We start from the raw sequence: 17,713 nt of genomic DNA on the forward strand, positions 1-17,713 counted from the left end.
AAGAAAGACCAAGAAATAGATCAAGGAAATGAAGAGAGAATGAATGCAAATTAGTGAGGACCTTAAAGCTGAACTGTAAAACTACTTCAGATTTATGAAAAAGAATAGATTAGCAAGGCCTACCAAAGGTGGGAAAAGGAGAATTTACAGTGGAAAACAGGAAAATGGCAGAGAAACTAAACAGTTCATTGTGTCTGTCTTCATGGAAGAAGACAGAATATCTCCCAGAAATACTAGGCAACCAAGGGACTTGTAAAACTGTGGAACTAATAGAAATGAGCATTCGTGAAGAACTGTCGTAGTATTTGAAAAGTTAACTGGATTCAATGTTGATAAATCCCCTGGGCCAAATGAGCTACATCGCTCAATGCTGAAGGAGGCAGCTATGGAGATATTGGATGCATTGGCGGTTTCCTTTTATAAAGACCAATTTGTTTTAAAACAATGGACTAAAAAAATGGGAAGAAATACTACTTCAAACAAAGGAAACTGTGAAAGAGGATGCTGCAGTTTTAAAGACAAATTACTGGAACTCATTGAGTTGTATCTACAACACTGTCTTATTTAAGCGTGGGAGAGGGTATTAGGTACATCAGCATTGCGTGTGACCATGCGTGTGTATTTGTAGGTGTTCAGAGCAAATTTGCCCAGTGACAGTCTTTTCATCGAAAGAGCAACCAGGACCAGTTGTGGGGTTTCGGGTGTGCTCATCATAGTAACAGTTTTGCAATTGATTCCTGGACTGTGTTTGGACAATACAGGAGAAACTTCTAGCCTGAAAAGGGAATGCACTCAAGTGTCTCTCTCCATCCTGTGTGTGGAAGCAGTGGAAAATTTCCTGGTAGCTGTATTATTCTTCAGCCTTGTCAGTGTGTCTGCTAATATATGCAGGAAAAACTTTAAAAAGGGGTAGATCTTGAGGTTTTTTTTTAAAACCCTTATTTATGGTATATGGGTGTCACTGGCTAGACCAACATTTATTGCCCATCCCTAGTTATCCAGAGGGCAGTTAGAGTCAATGACATTGCTGAGAGTCTGCAGTTGCACGTGGGCCAGACCAGGTAAGAATGGCAGATTTTCTTCCCCTAAGGTCTATAATAAACCAGATAGATTTTTACAACAATCAACATTTGTCACCATTACACTAGCATTTTATTCCAGGATTTTATTTAATTCAAACTTCACTATATGCCATGGTTCAGTCTGAACCCATGCCCCAGAACATTAGCTTTATAAGTTAACAATTCACATTTTTTTCTTACGATTGACTGAAAAGAGATTGATGACCATAAACAGTTATTTTCTTGTTAATGATAAAACCTGGTGTTCATATTCATTTAATATGAATTAGACAGTTGGGTAAAAGCAGGCAATTTGTTGGTTTAAATCAGTTTGTCACAACTGTGACGACTCCAGGAACCATGGAGCTTGATTTCCATCACATTATGCCAAGATCAGCCAGTAGGTTCTAGAAAGGAGCAAACATAACCCTGCTATTTAAGGAGAGAGGATGACTTTCTGTAAACAGCAGATAGACCACAGCACATGTTAAACTACTGACCTCATTTTCTGAGAAATGAAGGGTAAAAACCCTTTCAATCCAGAAGGTGTCCAAATAGTTCCATATGCTCCACTTTTCCCATGTAGTCCTCAATATAAATATGTATCCCCTACAGAATAACTATGGAGTTATTCATTGTAATAGAAAAAAAATCAAAGGCAGAATACTTCTTCAACAGTGAGAGGTTGAGAAGTATGGGCATCCAAAGGGACCGACGCGTCTTTATTCACTAAAGGTTAGCATGCAGGTGCAGCAAGCCTTTAGGAAGGGAAATGGTACACTGGCCTTCATCACAATGGGGTTGGATTACAAGAGTAAAGATGTCTTGCTGCTGTTGTGTGACATCTTGGTTAGACCTCGAGGCTTCACCTGGATTTTGTGCCCAGTATCGATCCCCTGATCAACAGAGGAATGTACTCACCATACAGGGAATACAACAGAAGTTCACCACATTAATCCTGAGACAGTGAAATTTTCTTTTGAGAAGACTGGGTTTGTATTCTCCAGAGTTTCTTAGAATGAAGTTTACATCGAAACAACAAAATTCTTACAGGCCGTGATGTGGTGGATGCAGAGTAGCTGTATCCCCTGCCTGGTGAGTCCAAAATTAGGGGCATAATCTTAAATGGCCCTTATCCTGTGACTGAGACAAGGAGGAATTTCATCACTCAGAGGGTGGAGTGTCTTTGGAATGCTCTGCCCCAGAGGGCTGTGGAAACACACAGAGCATGTTCAAGGCAGAAACTGATAGATTTCTGGAGACTAACGTCATATCCCTTTATGTCATTAGTGTGGAAAAGGCATGGAGATCAATGATCAGCCATGATCTAATTGAAAGGTGGAGCAGGCTGGATGGGCTGACTGAAAGGGTTAAAAATGCAGATTCAGTTAGAAGTGTTCTACCAAAAGTAACTGCAAATAGAACATAGATTAGCAGATGCACCCAAGAACAGAATGGCAAAGAGCCAGAAACAAAAACAGAAGTTGCTGGCAAAACTCAGGTCTGGCAACGACTGCGAAGAGAAAGCAAAGTTAATATTTCAAACCCAGTGACCCTTCTTCAGAACATGTCTGCTCTGAAGAAGGGTCATTGGACTTAAAATGTTAACTCTCTTTTCTCTCCAAGGTGTTGCTAGAAATGCTGAGATTCTCCAGAAGTTTCTGTTTTTGTTTCAGATCTTCATTATCCACAGTTTATTGTGCAGCACGGTGGCTCAGTGGTTAGCACTGCTGCCTCACAGCAACAGGGACCTGGGTTCGATTCCATCCTCGGGTGACTGTCTCTGTGTGGATTTCCTCCGGGTGCTCCCGTTTCCTCCCACAGTCCAAAGATGTGAAGGCTAGGTGGATTGGCCATGCTAAATTGCCCATAGCATTCAGGGATGTGTAGATTAGGTGGGTTATAGGGGGATGGGTCTGGGTAAGATGCTCTGAGGGCCTGTCTCCACACTGTTGGGATACTATGATGATCTAGAAAAGTTCTTAGTTTTATTTTAGTGGCGAAGAGCCAAGTTTGGGGGTGAGTGACAAACAAGTTTGCAGCCTCGACTGCAAAACCAGCAGGATAAAGGAGGGGCTTTGGATTGATATGAACAATGCCTGATGCACATATTGTGGGGAATAAGTGACATCTAGTTAGCATTCCATTGTATGCTAATAACACCAGTCATACCAAATGGTGGAGCGGACTCAAGGGACGGTGTTGCTTATCCTTCTCCTAGTTCTTATTTATGTATGCTGATCCAATCAGAAACTGAATACGTGACTTAACATATAAAAAAATGAGACGAGACCTTGTGGATTTTTGCCAAAGTTCAGTCTTAGAATGTTTAAGATCAACTTTCCTTGTGTACACAAATAAATGATCATTTCCTGAACCTGAGTCTCCTGATGAATTGTTAACTTGAACCACAACAGGTCTACTCTTGCTCAGGTCAAGCTGGCTGTCATTAGTGCAAGTCCTGTTTGGCAGCTGCAAATAATGCAACACATCAGGTACCAGTATTCCAAAATTTAACAGAAGTGTCCAAAAATTATATATGGTTTTGATAGAGTGGACAGGAAGAATTGTGCCACCGGCAGGTGGGCCAGAAACCAGGGAACCAAGATAATTGGGAAAAATTCATAACCGGTAGGCGTAGGAAACACATTATTTTATTTAAATATGCAGCAGCTTATAGCAATTTGGAAAGTAGCCTGAAAGGAGTGCAATCAGAATAAAAAGTAGAGATTCTGATGTACCAGTACTGTATTGTGGTACCACAGCATGCTATGTTACTTAAAGAAAGCCCATTAACTAAAATCTAAATATTAGAACTATTTACTGAATTCAGACACCCTACATTTTAGCAACAATGGTTTGTTTTCATGTAAAGTAAATGTAAACAACAGTGTTTAAATTGTCAAATTTGAGAATCTAGTGGAATTGAACCACGAAGTACCTTTTTCTCGGAGTTCCCCAAGAATTTCTTGCAGATTCTGATTGTGTTCCTCAAGTTCAAGATTGAGGGAGCCGGTTTCAGGGAAGGTTTTTAGAATATCTGCCACCATCTGAACCCAAGAGTCAGTATCCATTGCAGCAAGATGAACAATTTCAGTCAAGGAACTTTTCATCTGCAAGACAAGTAGAGAGATGTCAGAGTGATAGAGCTCTACCACACAGAAAAATGCCTTATGACCCAGTGAGTCTGCTGGTTAAAAACAAGCACCTAATTATTCTAATCCCATTTTCTGGCACTTGACCTATAACCTTCTATGCCTTGGCATTGCAAACATACATGTGGTAATGAGTCAAACTTGGAAACGGGAATTCCACTGTAAAATGTTCTCAACGTCAACATAATAGTGAAACATTAACCAAATTATGGAAAGATCATAATTCAACTTGCTCTTTGTAAAATTGTTGTCTCAACAAAAAGAATGAGGCAAAGGTGATGAGAAGAAAGTTATACAGCAACACTGACAGAGAAATATGCAGTGGCTATATGCTTGCTTTCAGCTGTTCCAAAGAAACTCAAGCACGTGGCAAAAGACAGAAAGCATGACTTTCAAATCAAAAACTAAATTCCTTCTGCAATGACTTACATTCTCACAAATCTAGGAAACACGTGAGATCATACTATGATTACATGGTTCCCCCACTCCATGTAGCCAGAAGAACACGTTTAGGTTTGATGGGTGAGGAAGAAGAGGATGAAACAGCGAACACTGCTGAAAGGATGGACTCATCTTCTGTGACAAAATAGTCTATGAATTCCTTGTGCTTGTTGAACAAAAGGGTGGAGGGGAAGGTGAGTAGGTGGTTAAGGAAACCACTGTTACCGGAAAAATATCGTTAGCAATTATCTTTGTTACAGCACAACAATGCAGAAACAGAGGGCAGTTTGCGTAGAGCAGAATGAATCCTGACAGTAACTGATGTTGACAAGGAATTCTGGTCAAGTCTGGGCAAACCAGCAGTGTGTCAGATGTGATCACCTTTATCCTCTGGACTTGAGGGAGCTACGGGAAAAATAATTAAGATTTTACTTGAAAGGACAAAGACTGCTGCAGTGACCTCTGCTGGTCATTTTATACACTTACATGAGCCACATAAATCATGTGAAATGGATAGGAAGATTACATTGAGCAACTTATTATATAGTACATCATGCTTATGCTATTTTTAGTCCAATTTGTGCATTAGATTGACAACTCATTTTTGCCTGATGCTGCTACTAGCGTGATCTCTTGCACTCTTCATTCAGCCAGTATGGATTCCCTGGTTTGATGGTAATCGTACCGCGGGGGTGTGCCAGGCCATGAGGTTGCAGATTGTATTGGAGTATGGTTCTGCTAGTGTTCTTGGCCAACAGCACTTCATGGACACCAGTTGAGTGCTAGATCAGTTTGAAATCTATCCCATTTATATCAGTGATTGTGCCACACGACTTAGTGCAAGGTTTTTTTTTGACTTCATTCACTCATGGGACGTGGGTGTTGCTGGCTGGCCAGCATTTATTGCCCTTCCCTAGTTGCCCTTCAGAAAATGAAGGCGGAACTTCATGAGTGGTACACCATTTAGCATAGTAATAGTGCCACACAACATGGAGGGTATTCTCAATGTTAAGGCAGGACTTTGTCTCCAAAAGCACTCCGCGGTGGTCACTCTTACTGGTACCGTCATGGACAGATGCATCTACAGCTGGTAGATCAGTAAGGTTAAGGTCAAGTATGTTTTTCCCTCTTGTTGATTCCCCACCTGCTTACAGCCCAATGTAGCAGCAATGTCCTTTGGACTCGACAGCTCAATTAATATTACCGTTACCAAGTCACTCTTGGTAGTGTAAAATGAAATCCCTCACCCAGAGTACATTCTGTATCTTTGCCGCCATCAGTGCTTCCTTCAAGTGGTGTTCAACGTGGAGAAGTACTGATCTATCAGCTGAGGAAGGACAGTATGCAGTATTCTTCCAGTGGTTTCCTTGCCCATGTCTGACCTGGTATCGTGAGACTTTATGGCGTACAGGGCCTACGTTGAGGACTCCCAGGGCAACTCCTTTCTGGATGTAGGACAAATTCAGAGATGGTGACAGTCATCTCTAAAATATTGTAAGGTGTGTTTCCATGAGTATTACTACGTCAGGGTGTTGTTGGAGACAGCTCTCCCAATTATGGCACTAGACCCCAGGTGTCAGTATGCAGGATTTTGCAGGGTCAACTGGGCTGTTTACCCCTTTATTATTTGGGAAATGGTTAATGACAAGGTGGTCTGTCTAGTCTCATTTTGTTTTTGAGACTTTGTAGCAGATGTCACAACTGAATGGCTTGCTAGGCCATTTCAGTGGGCAGCTAAGATTCAGCCACTTTACTGGGGATATAGAATCACATATAGACACGCAAGGATGGCAGATTTTCTTCTCTGAAGGACATTAGTGAAACAGATGAGATTTTCCTGACAACCGACAGTGATTTCATCATCATTAGATTAATTTTAGGTATTTATTGTAATCAAACTCCAATACAGTCAATACAGTGTGGAGCTGGGGGAACACAGCAAGCCAGGCAGATCAAAGCAGCAGGAAAGGTGATGTTTCAGTTTACACTCTTCATCAGGGCTCTGGATTCCTCATGAAGGGTGTAAACCCGAAAAGTCGACTTTCTTGCTCCTCTGATGCTGCTTGACCTGCTTGTGTTCCTCCAGCTTCACACCGTATTGACATATAGAACCGGGATCAGAAACAGGCCATTCAGCCTATCAAGTCTGCTCTGCTATTTAACACAATCATGGTTGATTGAACATAGAATCCCTACAGTGTGGAAACAGGCCCTTCAGCCCAACAAGTCCACACCAACCCTCAGAGCATCCCACCCAGACCCATTCCCCCCACAACCCAAATAATCTAATCATCCCTGGACATGATGGGCAATTTAGCATGGCCAATCCACCTAGCCTGCACATCTTTGGACTGTGGGAGGAAACCAGAGCACCCGGAGGAAACTCACACAGACATAGGGAGAATGTGCAAACTCCACACAGACAGTCACCCGAGGGTGGAATTGAACCCGGTCCCTGGTGTTGTGAGGCAGCAGTGCTAACCACTGGGCCACTGTGCTGCCCTACACACTTCACTTGCATTTTACCACAGCATCCCCATAACCGTGTATGCCATTGGTAATAACAAACCTACCAACCTCCACTAAATGTACTCAGACTGAGCTTCCCTAGGCCTCTGTGGCAGAAGATTCATAAAATTCACCACCCTCAATAAAAGAATATCTTCTCATTTCTTTGCGAAGTGGTGCTCCCCTTATTTTTAAATTGCGCCCTGATTCTAGACTCTCCAATCAGGGAAACATCTCACTTGCATCTACCTTGTCTATCCCTTTAAAGTATTTTCCAAGTTTCAATGAGATCAGTCATTCTTCTAAACTTTAGACAATACAGATCCAGTTTGCCCAATCTCCTGCCTTGTAAGATAGTCCTGAGATCACAGGAATAAGTCTGCTGAATCTTAGTTGCGTTTCCTCTGTGGCAATAATATCTTTTCTGAGTTAAAGAGATCAAAATTATACGTAGTATTCCAGATGTGGTCACCTAGCTCCTATACAATTGAATCAAGACTTCACTACTTGCAGTAAAGGCTGACAATTCATTAGCCTTTCTAATAGCTTTCTGCATGTTAGACTTCAGCGACTTATTGACAAGGACACGGCTATCTTTGTACATCTAGACTTTCCCACCTCAACAATGTAAGGAATATTCTGTACATGCTTCTCCTACCAAAGTAGATAATGTCACATCTGCCTACATTATATTCCATCTTCCATGTTCTTGCCCACTCAAAGAACCTGTTCAAACCCTCCTGAAACCACTTTCCATCTTCCTCATAACACATGGCCACATAGCTTCATACCATCTGCAAATTTGGAAATATTACATCTGATACATACCATGAACAGCTGTGGCCCAAGTACGGATCCTTGTGGTATCCCACTAGTCAGTCTGCCAACTTGACAGTGACCCATTTATGCCTTCTCTTTTATGTCTGTTAGCCAATCCTTAAATCCACATGATGACATTCCTCTATAACAGATTCTAGCATTTTCCCTACTACTGATGTAAGGCTCACACATCTGTAATGCCCAGTTTTCTCCTACTCCATTCTTAAATAGTGGAATGATATTTGCCACCTTCTTATCTGCAGGAATCTTTCCAGAACAAAGAGCATAGAACAGTACTGCACGGGAACAGACCTTTTAGCCCACCAAGCCTACACAGACAACCAAGCTGAAATCTCTTGGCTCTATGCAGTCCGTATCCCTCTATTCTCTACCTATTCATGGATATGCCCATCTGTGTAAAAAAAAACATGCAATTGCATCTCCTTTAAACTTTTCCCCCTTTTAACTTAAACATATGTACCCTAGTAACTGACATTTCTACCCTGGGAAGGAAGACGGTAGTAATCTCTGGATTACTTCCAGTGCCATGTGGTAGTGAGGGTAAGAACAGAATGATATGGCAGATGAATGCATGGCTAAAGAATTGGTGCAGGGGTCAGGGATTCAGATTCTTGGATCATTGGGATCTTTTCTGGGACAGAGGTGACCTGTTCAAGAGGGACGGGTTGCACCTGAACTGGAGAGGGACTAATATCCTGGCAGGCAAATTTGCTAGCGTTACAAAGGAGAGTTTAAACTAAATTGGCTCAAGGGGTGGGATGCTCAACAGCTGGGAGGCAAGCGTGACGCTATAAATAGCAAGTTGAAGAGACAGGTCAAGATGGAACAGGACAGAGAGCGAGGGATGCCTATTGGATTAAATTGCATCTATTTCAATGCAAGTGGGCTGACAGGTAAGGCCAATGAACTCAGAGCATGATAGGTATATAGGAATGGGATATTATAGCCATTACAGAAACATGGCTAAAGGAGGGACAGGACTGCCAGCTTAATGTGCCAGGGTACAGGTGCTTCAGGTGGGAAAGAGGTGGAGGAAAGCGGGGAGGAGGAATTGCATTTTTGATTAAGTGAGTATCACAGCAGTAGTCAGAGATGAAATAACTGAGGGATCACCCAGTGAGGCTTTCTGGGTGGAGATAAATAGGAAGGGGATGATGATGTTACTGCGGTTGTATTACAGGCCTCCAAATAGAGAATGGGAATTAGAGAAAAAAATATGCAGGGAGATTGAAAGACTTGCAGGAGCAATAGGGTTGTCATAGTGGAGGATTTTAATTTTCCTAACATTGACTGGGATTGTCATAGTGTTAAGGGCTTAGATGAGGTGGAATTTGTTAAATACATTCAGGAAAGTTTCCTCAAGCAGTATACAGAAGGTCCTACTTGGGAAGGAGCAAAACTTGACCTACTCTTTACAAACAGGACAGGACAGGTGACGGAGGTGACAGTGGGGGAGCACTTTGGGACCAGTGACCATAGTTCTATTAATTTTAAAAGCATTATGGAGAAGGACAAAACTGGTCCACTGGTTCAAGTTCTAAATTGGGGCAAGGTAAATTTTGATGGAATTAGACAGGAGCTTGCAGGGGTTGATTGGAGCAGTTTGTTTGCAGGCAAAGGGATCTCTGGCAAGTGGGAGGCCTTTAAAAGTATAATAGCTAGAGTTCAAGGGTCAATATGATCCCGTGAAGGTGAAGGGAAAGGAATAGGGAACTGTGGATGACAAGAGATATTGAGGCTTTGACTAGAACGGAGAAGGCATGGCTCAGCTGCCTGTACCTGAGATCAAGGGAATCCCTGAATGTATATAGGGGATACAGGAGTTTACTGAAGGAGGAAATCAGGAGGGTGAAAAGGTGGCATGAGATAACTTTGGCTGAGAAGATTAAGGTGAATCAGAGATTCTTTAAGTATATTAAAGGAAAATGAATAACTAGAGAGAGAATAGGACCCCTCAAGGACCAAAGTGGACATGTATGAGTGGAAGCATAGGAGATGGGCGAGGTCCTCAAATTAATATTGTGTTTACTGTGAAGAAAGACAAGACGACTTGGGGAAGTTAGTTGTAATACCTTGGGGACAGTCCATATCACAGTACGGGAAGTGTCAGATGTATTAGAATGCATGAAGGTGGTTACATTTCCTGGTCTTGACCAGATATATCCAAGAACCCTGCAAGAGGCTAGAGAAGAAATTGCAGGGGCCCTGGCTGACATATTTGAATTATCATTAACACAGGTGAGGTCCTGGAAGACTGGAGTGTAGCAAATGTTGTGCCGTTATTCAAGAAGGGCTGCAGAGAAAAACCTGGAAATTATGGATCTGTAAGCTTAACATCTGTGGTAGGTGAGTTACTTGAGAAGATTCTGAGGGATATACATGCCTTTAGAAAGACAGGGTTTGATTAGGAGTAGTCAGCATGGCTTTGTGTGTGGGAAATCATTCTTCACAAATTTGTTAGAGTTCTTTGATGAAGTGACCAGGAAGGTTGACGAGGGCAGGGCAGTAGACAGTCTATGTGGAATTCAGTACGGCCTTTGATAAGGTTTCACAGGGTAGGCTGCTCTGGAAGGTTAGATCGCATGGAATTCAGGGAGAGCTGGCAGATTGGCTTGATGGTAGGAAACAATCGTGTATCCAAAGAGTAATAATGGAAAGATGCTTGTTGGACTGGAGGCCTGTGACAAGTGGTGTGCCTCAGGGGTTGGTAGCGGGACCATTGCTGTTTGTTGTCTATATCAATGATTTGGAGGAGAATGTACAAGGCATGATTAATAAGTTTGCGGATGATACTAAAACAGGTATTATTGTGGACAGTGAGGAAAGTTATCAGAAATTACAGCAGGATCTTGATCAGCTGAGGAAGTGGACCAAGAAATAGCAAATGACGTTTAATATAGATAAGTATGAGGCTTTGCATTTTGGAAAGTCAAATTAAGGTAGGAGTTTCATGGTGAACGGTAGGGCTTTAAAGGAGTGTAGTGGCACAGAGGGACCCTGGAGTTCAGGTGCACGGTTCTCTGAAAGTGTAGTCACGGGTAGACAGGGCAGTGAAGGCAGCTTTTGGCACACTGACCTTCACCAGTCAGGGCACCGAGTACAGAAGTTGGGAAGTTACGTTGCAGTTACACAGAATGTTGGTGAGGCCGCATTTGGAGTACTGTGTTCAGTTTTGGTCACCTGCTATAGAAAGGATGTTATTAAACAGGAAAGAGCGCAGAGGAGATTTACCAGGATGTTGCCAGGACTCAAGGGACTGAATTACAGGGAGAGATTGGACAAGCTAGGACTTTTTTCTCTAGACTATAGGAGACTGAGGCAGGATCTTATTGATGTGTACAAGATCACGAGAGGCATGGATAAGGTGAATGCACTTAGTCTTTTCCCCAGGGTTGGGGAATCGAGGACTAGAGAACATCAGTTTAAGCTAAGAGGGGAAAGAATATATGGAAACCCGAGAAGCAACTTTTTTTTTTAAACAGAGGGTGGTACGCATATGGAGTGAGCTGCTAGTGGAAGTGGTTGTGGCGGGTATATTAACAACATATAAAAGGCATTTGAACGAATACGTGGATAGGAAATGTTCAGAAGGATATGGGCCAAGTGCAGAGCAATGGGCTTAGCATGGATGCACATTTTGGTCTGCATGGACCCGTTTAGGCTGAAGGGCCTGTCTCTGTGCTTTAGGACTCTATGACTTTATAACTCAAATTATCCATGCCTCTCAATGTTATAAACTTCTACTAGGTCACCTGTCAGTCACTCCAACATTCAAGTGAAAACAAACTAAGTTTGTCCAATGAGAGATAGTAGGAACTGTCGATGCTGGAGAATCGGAGATAACAAGGTGTAGAGCTGGATGAACACAGTAGGCCAAGCAGCAGAGGAGCAGGAAAGCTGACGTTTTGGGTCTGGATGTCAGCTTTCCTGCTCCTGATGCAGCTTGGCCTGCTGTGTTCATCCAGCTCTACACCTTGTTATCTAAGTTTGTCCATTCTCTTGTTCTCATAGCTAATCCCCTCCAAACCAGGCAACATCCTGGTAAACCTTTTCTGTAACAAGGGAAGTTGCTGGAAAGCCCAGCAGGTCTGGCAGCATCTGTGAAGAAAAAAAAATCAGTTAACGTTTCGGGTCTGGTGACCCTTCCTGTTTTTGTTCCTGGTTTACAGCATCCGCAGTTCTTCCCGTTTTTAAACCTTTTCTGTACCCTCTCCAAAGCCTCCACATCCTTCTGATAGTGCGGTGACCAGAAGTGTAGATAGGCCACATTTGGAATACTGTGTACAGTTCTCTACAACTGCAACATGACTTGCCAATTTTTATACTGTATGCCCTGACTGATTAAGGCAAACATGCTGTATGCCTTCTTGACCACCTTATCCACTTTGTTGCCACTTTCAGGAAACTGTACGCCTAGATATCTTTCTATGTTAATGTGTCTAAGGCTTCTGCCATTTACTGAATGCTTCCCACTAGCACGAGGCCTTCCAAAACGCATCACCTTGCATTTGTCCAGATTAAATGCCACCAGCCATGTGTCCATCCAAGTCCCCAGCCTATCTACATCCTGTTGTTTCCTCTGGAAACCCTCCTCACTATCTGCAGCTCTCCTAACCTTTGTCATCAACAAACTTAGAAATCAGATCACCTACATTCTCCTTCAAATCATTTTTATATAGAAATATACATCTATTACAAACAACAGGACTTCCAGCACTGATTCCAACAGAACATACTGGATACAGATCTCCAGAGAGAAAAATACCCTTCCATCGCTACTTGTCTCTTATGACCAAGCCAGTTCCGAATCCAGTTCACTGCAGCTCCCATGTGACTTCAGGTTCCATATCAGCCTATGAGGGACGTTGACAAAGTCCTTGCTAAAGTCCATGTAGACAACATCCACAGTCCTATCTTCAATCTTGGATGGCAAAGATTATCTTGGACGAAGGAGTGGAAGGGTGGATTAGCAAGTTCACGGACGATACGAAGGTGGGTCGAGTTGTGGATAGTGCGGAGGGCTGTTCTGGGTTACAAAGGGACATTGATAGGATGCAAAGCTGGGCTGAGAAGTGGTAGATGGAGTTTAACCCTGAAAAGTGTGAGGTGATTCATTTTGGAAGGACATATTTGAATGCAGAATACAGGGTTAACGGAAAGATTCTGGGCAGTGTGGAGGAGCAGAGGGATCTCGGGGTTCATGTCCACAGTTCCCTGAAAGCTGCCACCCAGGTGGATAGAGTTGTTAAGAAGGCATATGGTGTGTTAGCTTTCATTAATAGAGGGATTGAGTTCAAGAGCCGTGAAGTTATGCTCCAGCTATACAAAAGCCTGATTTGGCCACATCTGGACTATTGTGTCCAGTTCTGGTCGCCTCATTACAGGAAAGATGTGGAAGTGTTGGAAAAGGTGCAGAGGAGATTTACCAGGAGATTTGCCTGGAATGGAGGGACGGTCTTAGGAGGAAAGGTTGAGAGAGCTAGGGCTGTTCTCTTTAGAACGACAAAGGATGAGAGGTGACTTGATAGAGGTGTACAAAATGATCAGAGGTATCGGTAGAGTGGACAGCCAGAGACTTTTTCCTAGGGTGGAGGTAGCTATTACGAGGGGGCATAGTTTTAAAGTGAGTGGAGATAGTAATAGGGGAGTCATCAGAGGTAGGTTCTTTACTCAGAGAGTGTGGTAGGGGCGTGGAATGCATTGCCGGAGAGGGTAGTGGAGTTGGCCTCATTAGGGGCATTTAAGCAGCTATTAGACAGGCATATGGATGATAGTATTAGGTAGGGGTGGAGGCTAGATAGACATTAGGTTTGGGTAAAAGTTCGGCACAACATCGTGGGCTGAAGGGCCTGTACTGTGCTGTACTGTTCTGTTCTTCGATCATCTTTGTTACTCCCTCAAGACAAAAATTCAAGCTTGTGAAACATGACTTCCCCGTACAAAGCCATGTTGCCTATCACTACATTTTTCTAAATTTGAGTAAATCCTGTCCCTATGAATCATCTCCAATAATTTCCCTACCTCTGACGCAAGGCTCAGTGGCTTGTAATTTCCCGGATTACCCATTTTGCCCTCCTTAAACCAAGGACAATGTTGGATCTTCAGTTCTCTGGGACCTCTCCCGAGAGTGAAGAGGATACAAAGATTTCGCACAAAGATTTCCCAAAAATTTCATCCTTCACCTTAGTAGATCCCATCAGGTCCTGGGGATTGTCTACTTTAATGCTTTTTAAAAAAAACATCCAATACTAGTTTCCTTTTTTTCCCCATTTGGACATGAATAATTTTAGAAGATGATTACCAACGTATCAATTATACTTAAAGAGACTTCTTTCAATACGCTGGGATTTAGAATAACAGGTCCTGGAGATCATTTCCATTAATTTCTCTAGTAAAACATGCTTTACCAATAAAAAAATTCTTTCAACTTCTCATTCCCCCTAGTCTCTAGGATCTCTAATTATGCAAGATTGCTTGTATATGCCTCTGTGAAAATAGATACAAATTAATCATTTGGTTTCTCCGCCATTTCTCCATTTGCCATTATAAATTCTCCTTACTCTGCCTGTAATGCACCCACATTTGTCTTAGCCAAAGAATTCCCTTTTATGTACCTATGAAAGTTTTTTTTAAAACAGGCCACTTTTTTTTTTGCTAGATTGTATTCATATCCTATTCTTTCCCCATCTGTTCCTGGATCCTCCTTTGCTACTTTCTAAAAACTCCCCAGTTCTTAGATTTATTACTGTTTCTGTTGAGTGGGGGATATGATGGGCCATGAGGTTACAGATTGTGCTGGAGTACGGTTCTGCTGCTGTTGATGGCCCACAGCACCTCATGGATGCCCAGTCTTGAGTTGCTAGATCTGTGCGAAGTCTATCCCATTTAGCACAGTGATAGTGCCACACAGCACGATGGAAGTTATTCTCAATGTGAAGGTGGGACTTAGTATCGGTAAGAGTGACCATCGCACGGTCCTTGTGGAGATGGTCATGGACAGATTCAACTGCATCTGGCAGATCGGTAAGGATGAGGTTTTGCTCTTGTTGGTTCCCTCACCTCTTGCCACAGACCCAGTCTAGTACCTATGTCCTTTAGGAGCTGATCAGCCCAATCTGTATTGACAGTGAAATCCCCCACCAAGAGTATATTTTGTGCCTTTGCCATTCTCAGTGCTTCTTCTAAGTCTTGTTCAAGATAAAGGAGTATTGAATCATCAGCTGAGGGAGGATAGTATGTGGTAATTAGGAGGTTTCCTTGCCCATGTTTAACCCAAGCCATGAGACTTCATGGGGTCCAGAGAAAATGTTGAGGACTCCTACAGCTACACCACCCCCCACAACTAAATACCACTGTGCTGCCACCTCTGCTGGGTCTGTCCTGCCAGTGGCCAGGACATATCCAGGGATGGTGATGGTGGTGTCTGGGACATAGTCATACTTAGAATCATACCTTACAGGCAATGTCAGGCTGTTGCTTAACTAGGCTGTGAGACAGCTCTCCCAATTTTGGCACTTGCCCCCAGATGTTAGTGAGGACGACTTTGCAGGATCAACAGGGCTGCTTCTGTTGTCGTCTTTTCCAGTGCCTAGGTCAATGCCAGGTTATCCGTCCGGTTTCATTTCTTTGAGACTTTGTACCAATCGGTACAACTAAGTGGCTTCCTAGGCCATTTCAGACAGCAATTAAGAGTCAACCACATTGCTATGGGTCTGCAGTCACATGTAGGCCAGACCACGCGAGGGTGGCCGATTTCCTTCCCTGAAGGGGATTCGTGAACCAGATGGGTTTTTCTGACAATCGGCAATGATTTCATTGTGATCAGTAGATTCTTAATTCCAGACATTTTTTTAATTATTGAATTCAAATTCCACTATGTGCCATGGTGGGATTCGAACCTGGGTTCCCCAGAACATTAGTTGGGTTTCTGAATTAATAGTCTAGTGATAACACCACTAGGCTATCCCCTACCTAATTCTCCTCTAACTACCAACTATTCTCGAATAAAATAAGATTCTAATGGTATGCTCAGCAAATAAATACATGCCCCACTTATACAAACCAAAATTTAAAAAAAAAATAGAACTCAGTCTCTCGAAATTACAGCCAGGTTATGTCTTCTGGAATGTTCTGTGCCTTCTCTGTTGATCTTCTGTCAGGAATGTTCTCTGTGAATTCTTGTCTGGAATGTTAGCTCAGAGTGCCGCAGTATCTTTATTAGTTTGATGATACTTTCTCCAAGACCTGACAGAGCTGATCTCTTATCAGATGGCAATTGGTCCTCTCCTGATTTTCCAAATGTACTCATCTTTTATACCCTTGATGACAGATCAATTTCTTACAATAGGATTGGTCCTATGTTGGTAAAACCATCAGATTTAAATTTAATTGATTTTCAGTATCTAAAGACCGGGTTTAAATTAATTGGCTAATTTGTTGTCTTAATAACAAAAGAAAACTGTGGCTTAGCCTGCAAACCATCCAGCCTTTTGATACAAGTTTTACAATTCAGGTGCTCTGTGCACCTGCAAACGCACAAGATGCCCACAGACTTTTTTTATCTCCAGGTCTAGAAAACCACAGCATCTTTTAAAGGGACCACACACTGCTTCCCCCCACTATCATTTTATAAACATCAATATTTTAAAAACACAAAATTCTAATGTCCTGTGTTCCAATCCACGACTACTCTACCCAACTTCACAACACCTCCCCCCCTTAAGGAAAAAAAAAAGAATCATTATGAAAAGGTGGCTTCATTTTTTCTTTTCCATTGATAGATCCATATCTCATTAATCTAGAGTTACACGTTTCATAACACACACACACACACACACTACCGTTTCTATCATATATAGATGTTTCTTTGAAACCTGCAATATCACATCTGCAATAACATTTTCACAAGCTTCCGTGAAGATTTGTAACTTGGGCTGTGGATGAGGTTGTAGACCTGATTGCTGAGCCAGTGGGTTTGGTTGCAAATGTTTCATCACGCTGCTAGGTAACATCGTCAGTGCACTTCCAGTGAAGCATCGGTGAAAGAACGATTTTACCTAGCAGGGTGATGAAATGTTTGCAACCAAACCCACCGGCTCAGCAAGCATGTCTACAACATTTTCACGAGCCATAATATGTACGATCTGTAAATTAAATGCTTATAACATAAGGCTCCAACAAAATAATCTGAAGTTCTTGTCTTTAAATCTTTCCAAAATGTCAAAAGGTTTTAATGTTTCCATTGCAAACCATGCAAATGTTGTAAGGCCAGTACGAAAGTCAATAACTCCTTTTCAACGGTGGAATATTTTCTCTGGTGGATAGAGTTTCTTTGAAAAATAACCCATTGGCCTTTCAATTCCACAATTATCCTCTTGTAACAACACAGCTCCAACCCTTACAACGCTTGCATCGATGGCGACTTTAAAGTGTTGAGAAATTTGGCGTGGCTAGAACTGGTGTGGTTAACACTGCTTTTAAATTCTCAATGCTGCCTGGCATTTCTCTGTCCAGCGAAATTTCACTTTCTTCTTTAATGAATATGTTAGCGGTGCCACCACACGACTGATGTTTGGTACAAATTTCCTGTAGAATCTGCTCAATCCCAAAAACGTAACTCTTCCTTCGAGATAGTAGGAACTGCAGATGCTGGAGAATCTGAGACAACAAGGTGCAGAGCTGGATGAACACAGCAGGCCAAGCAACATC

General features: G+C 42.4%; 1 protein-coding gene across 1 annotated transcript in view; it reads right to left on the reverse strand.

Moving 5' to 3' along the window:
* nelfa (negative elongation factor complex member A) overlaps window positions 1-17,713 on the reverse strand; it is an 80,336-nt gene that overhangs the window by 11,817 nt on the left and 50,806 nt on the right. Inside the window, exon 2 of the mRNA XM_048603613.1 lies at window positions 4,003-4,174. Within this exon, the coding sequence (XP_048459570.1) occupies window positions 4,003-4,174 (172 nt within the window). The remainder of the gene's footprint in view (window positions 1-4,002; window positions 4,175-17,713) is intronic.

The sequence above is a fragment of the Rhincodon typus genome, chromosome 1, assembly GCF_021869965.1.
Source record: "Rhincodon typus isolate 14 chromosome 1, sRhiTyp1.1, whole genome shotgun sequence".
In the NCBI taxonomy this organism is placed as follows: domain Eukaryota; kingdom Metazoa; phylum Chordata; class Chondrichthyes; order Orectolobiformes; family Rhincodontidae; genus Rhincodon; species Rhincodon typus.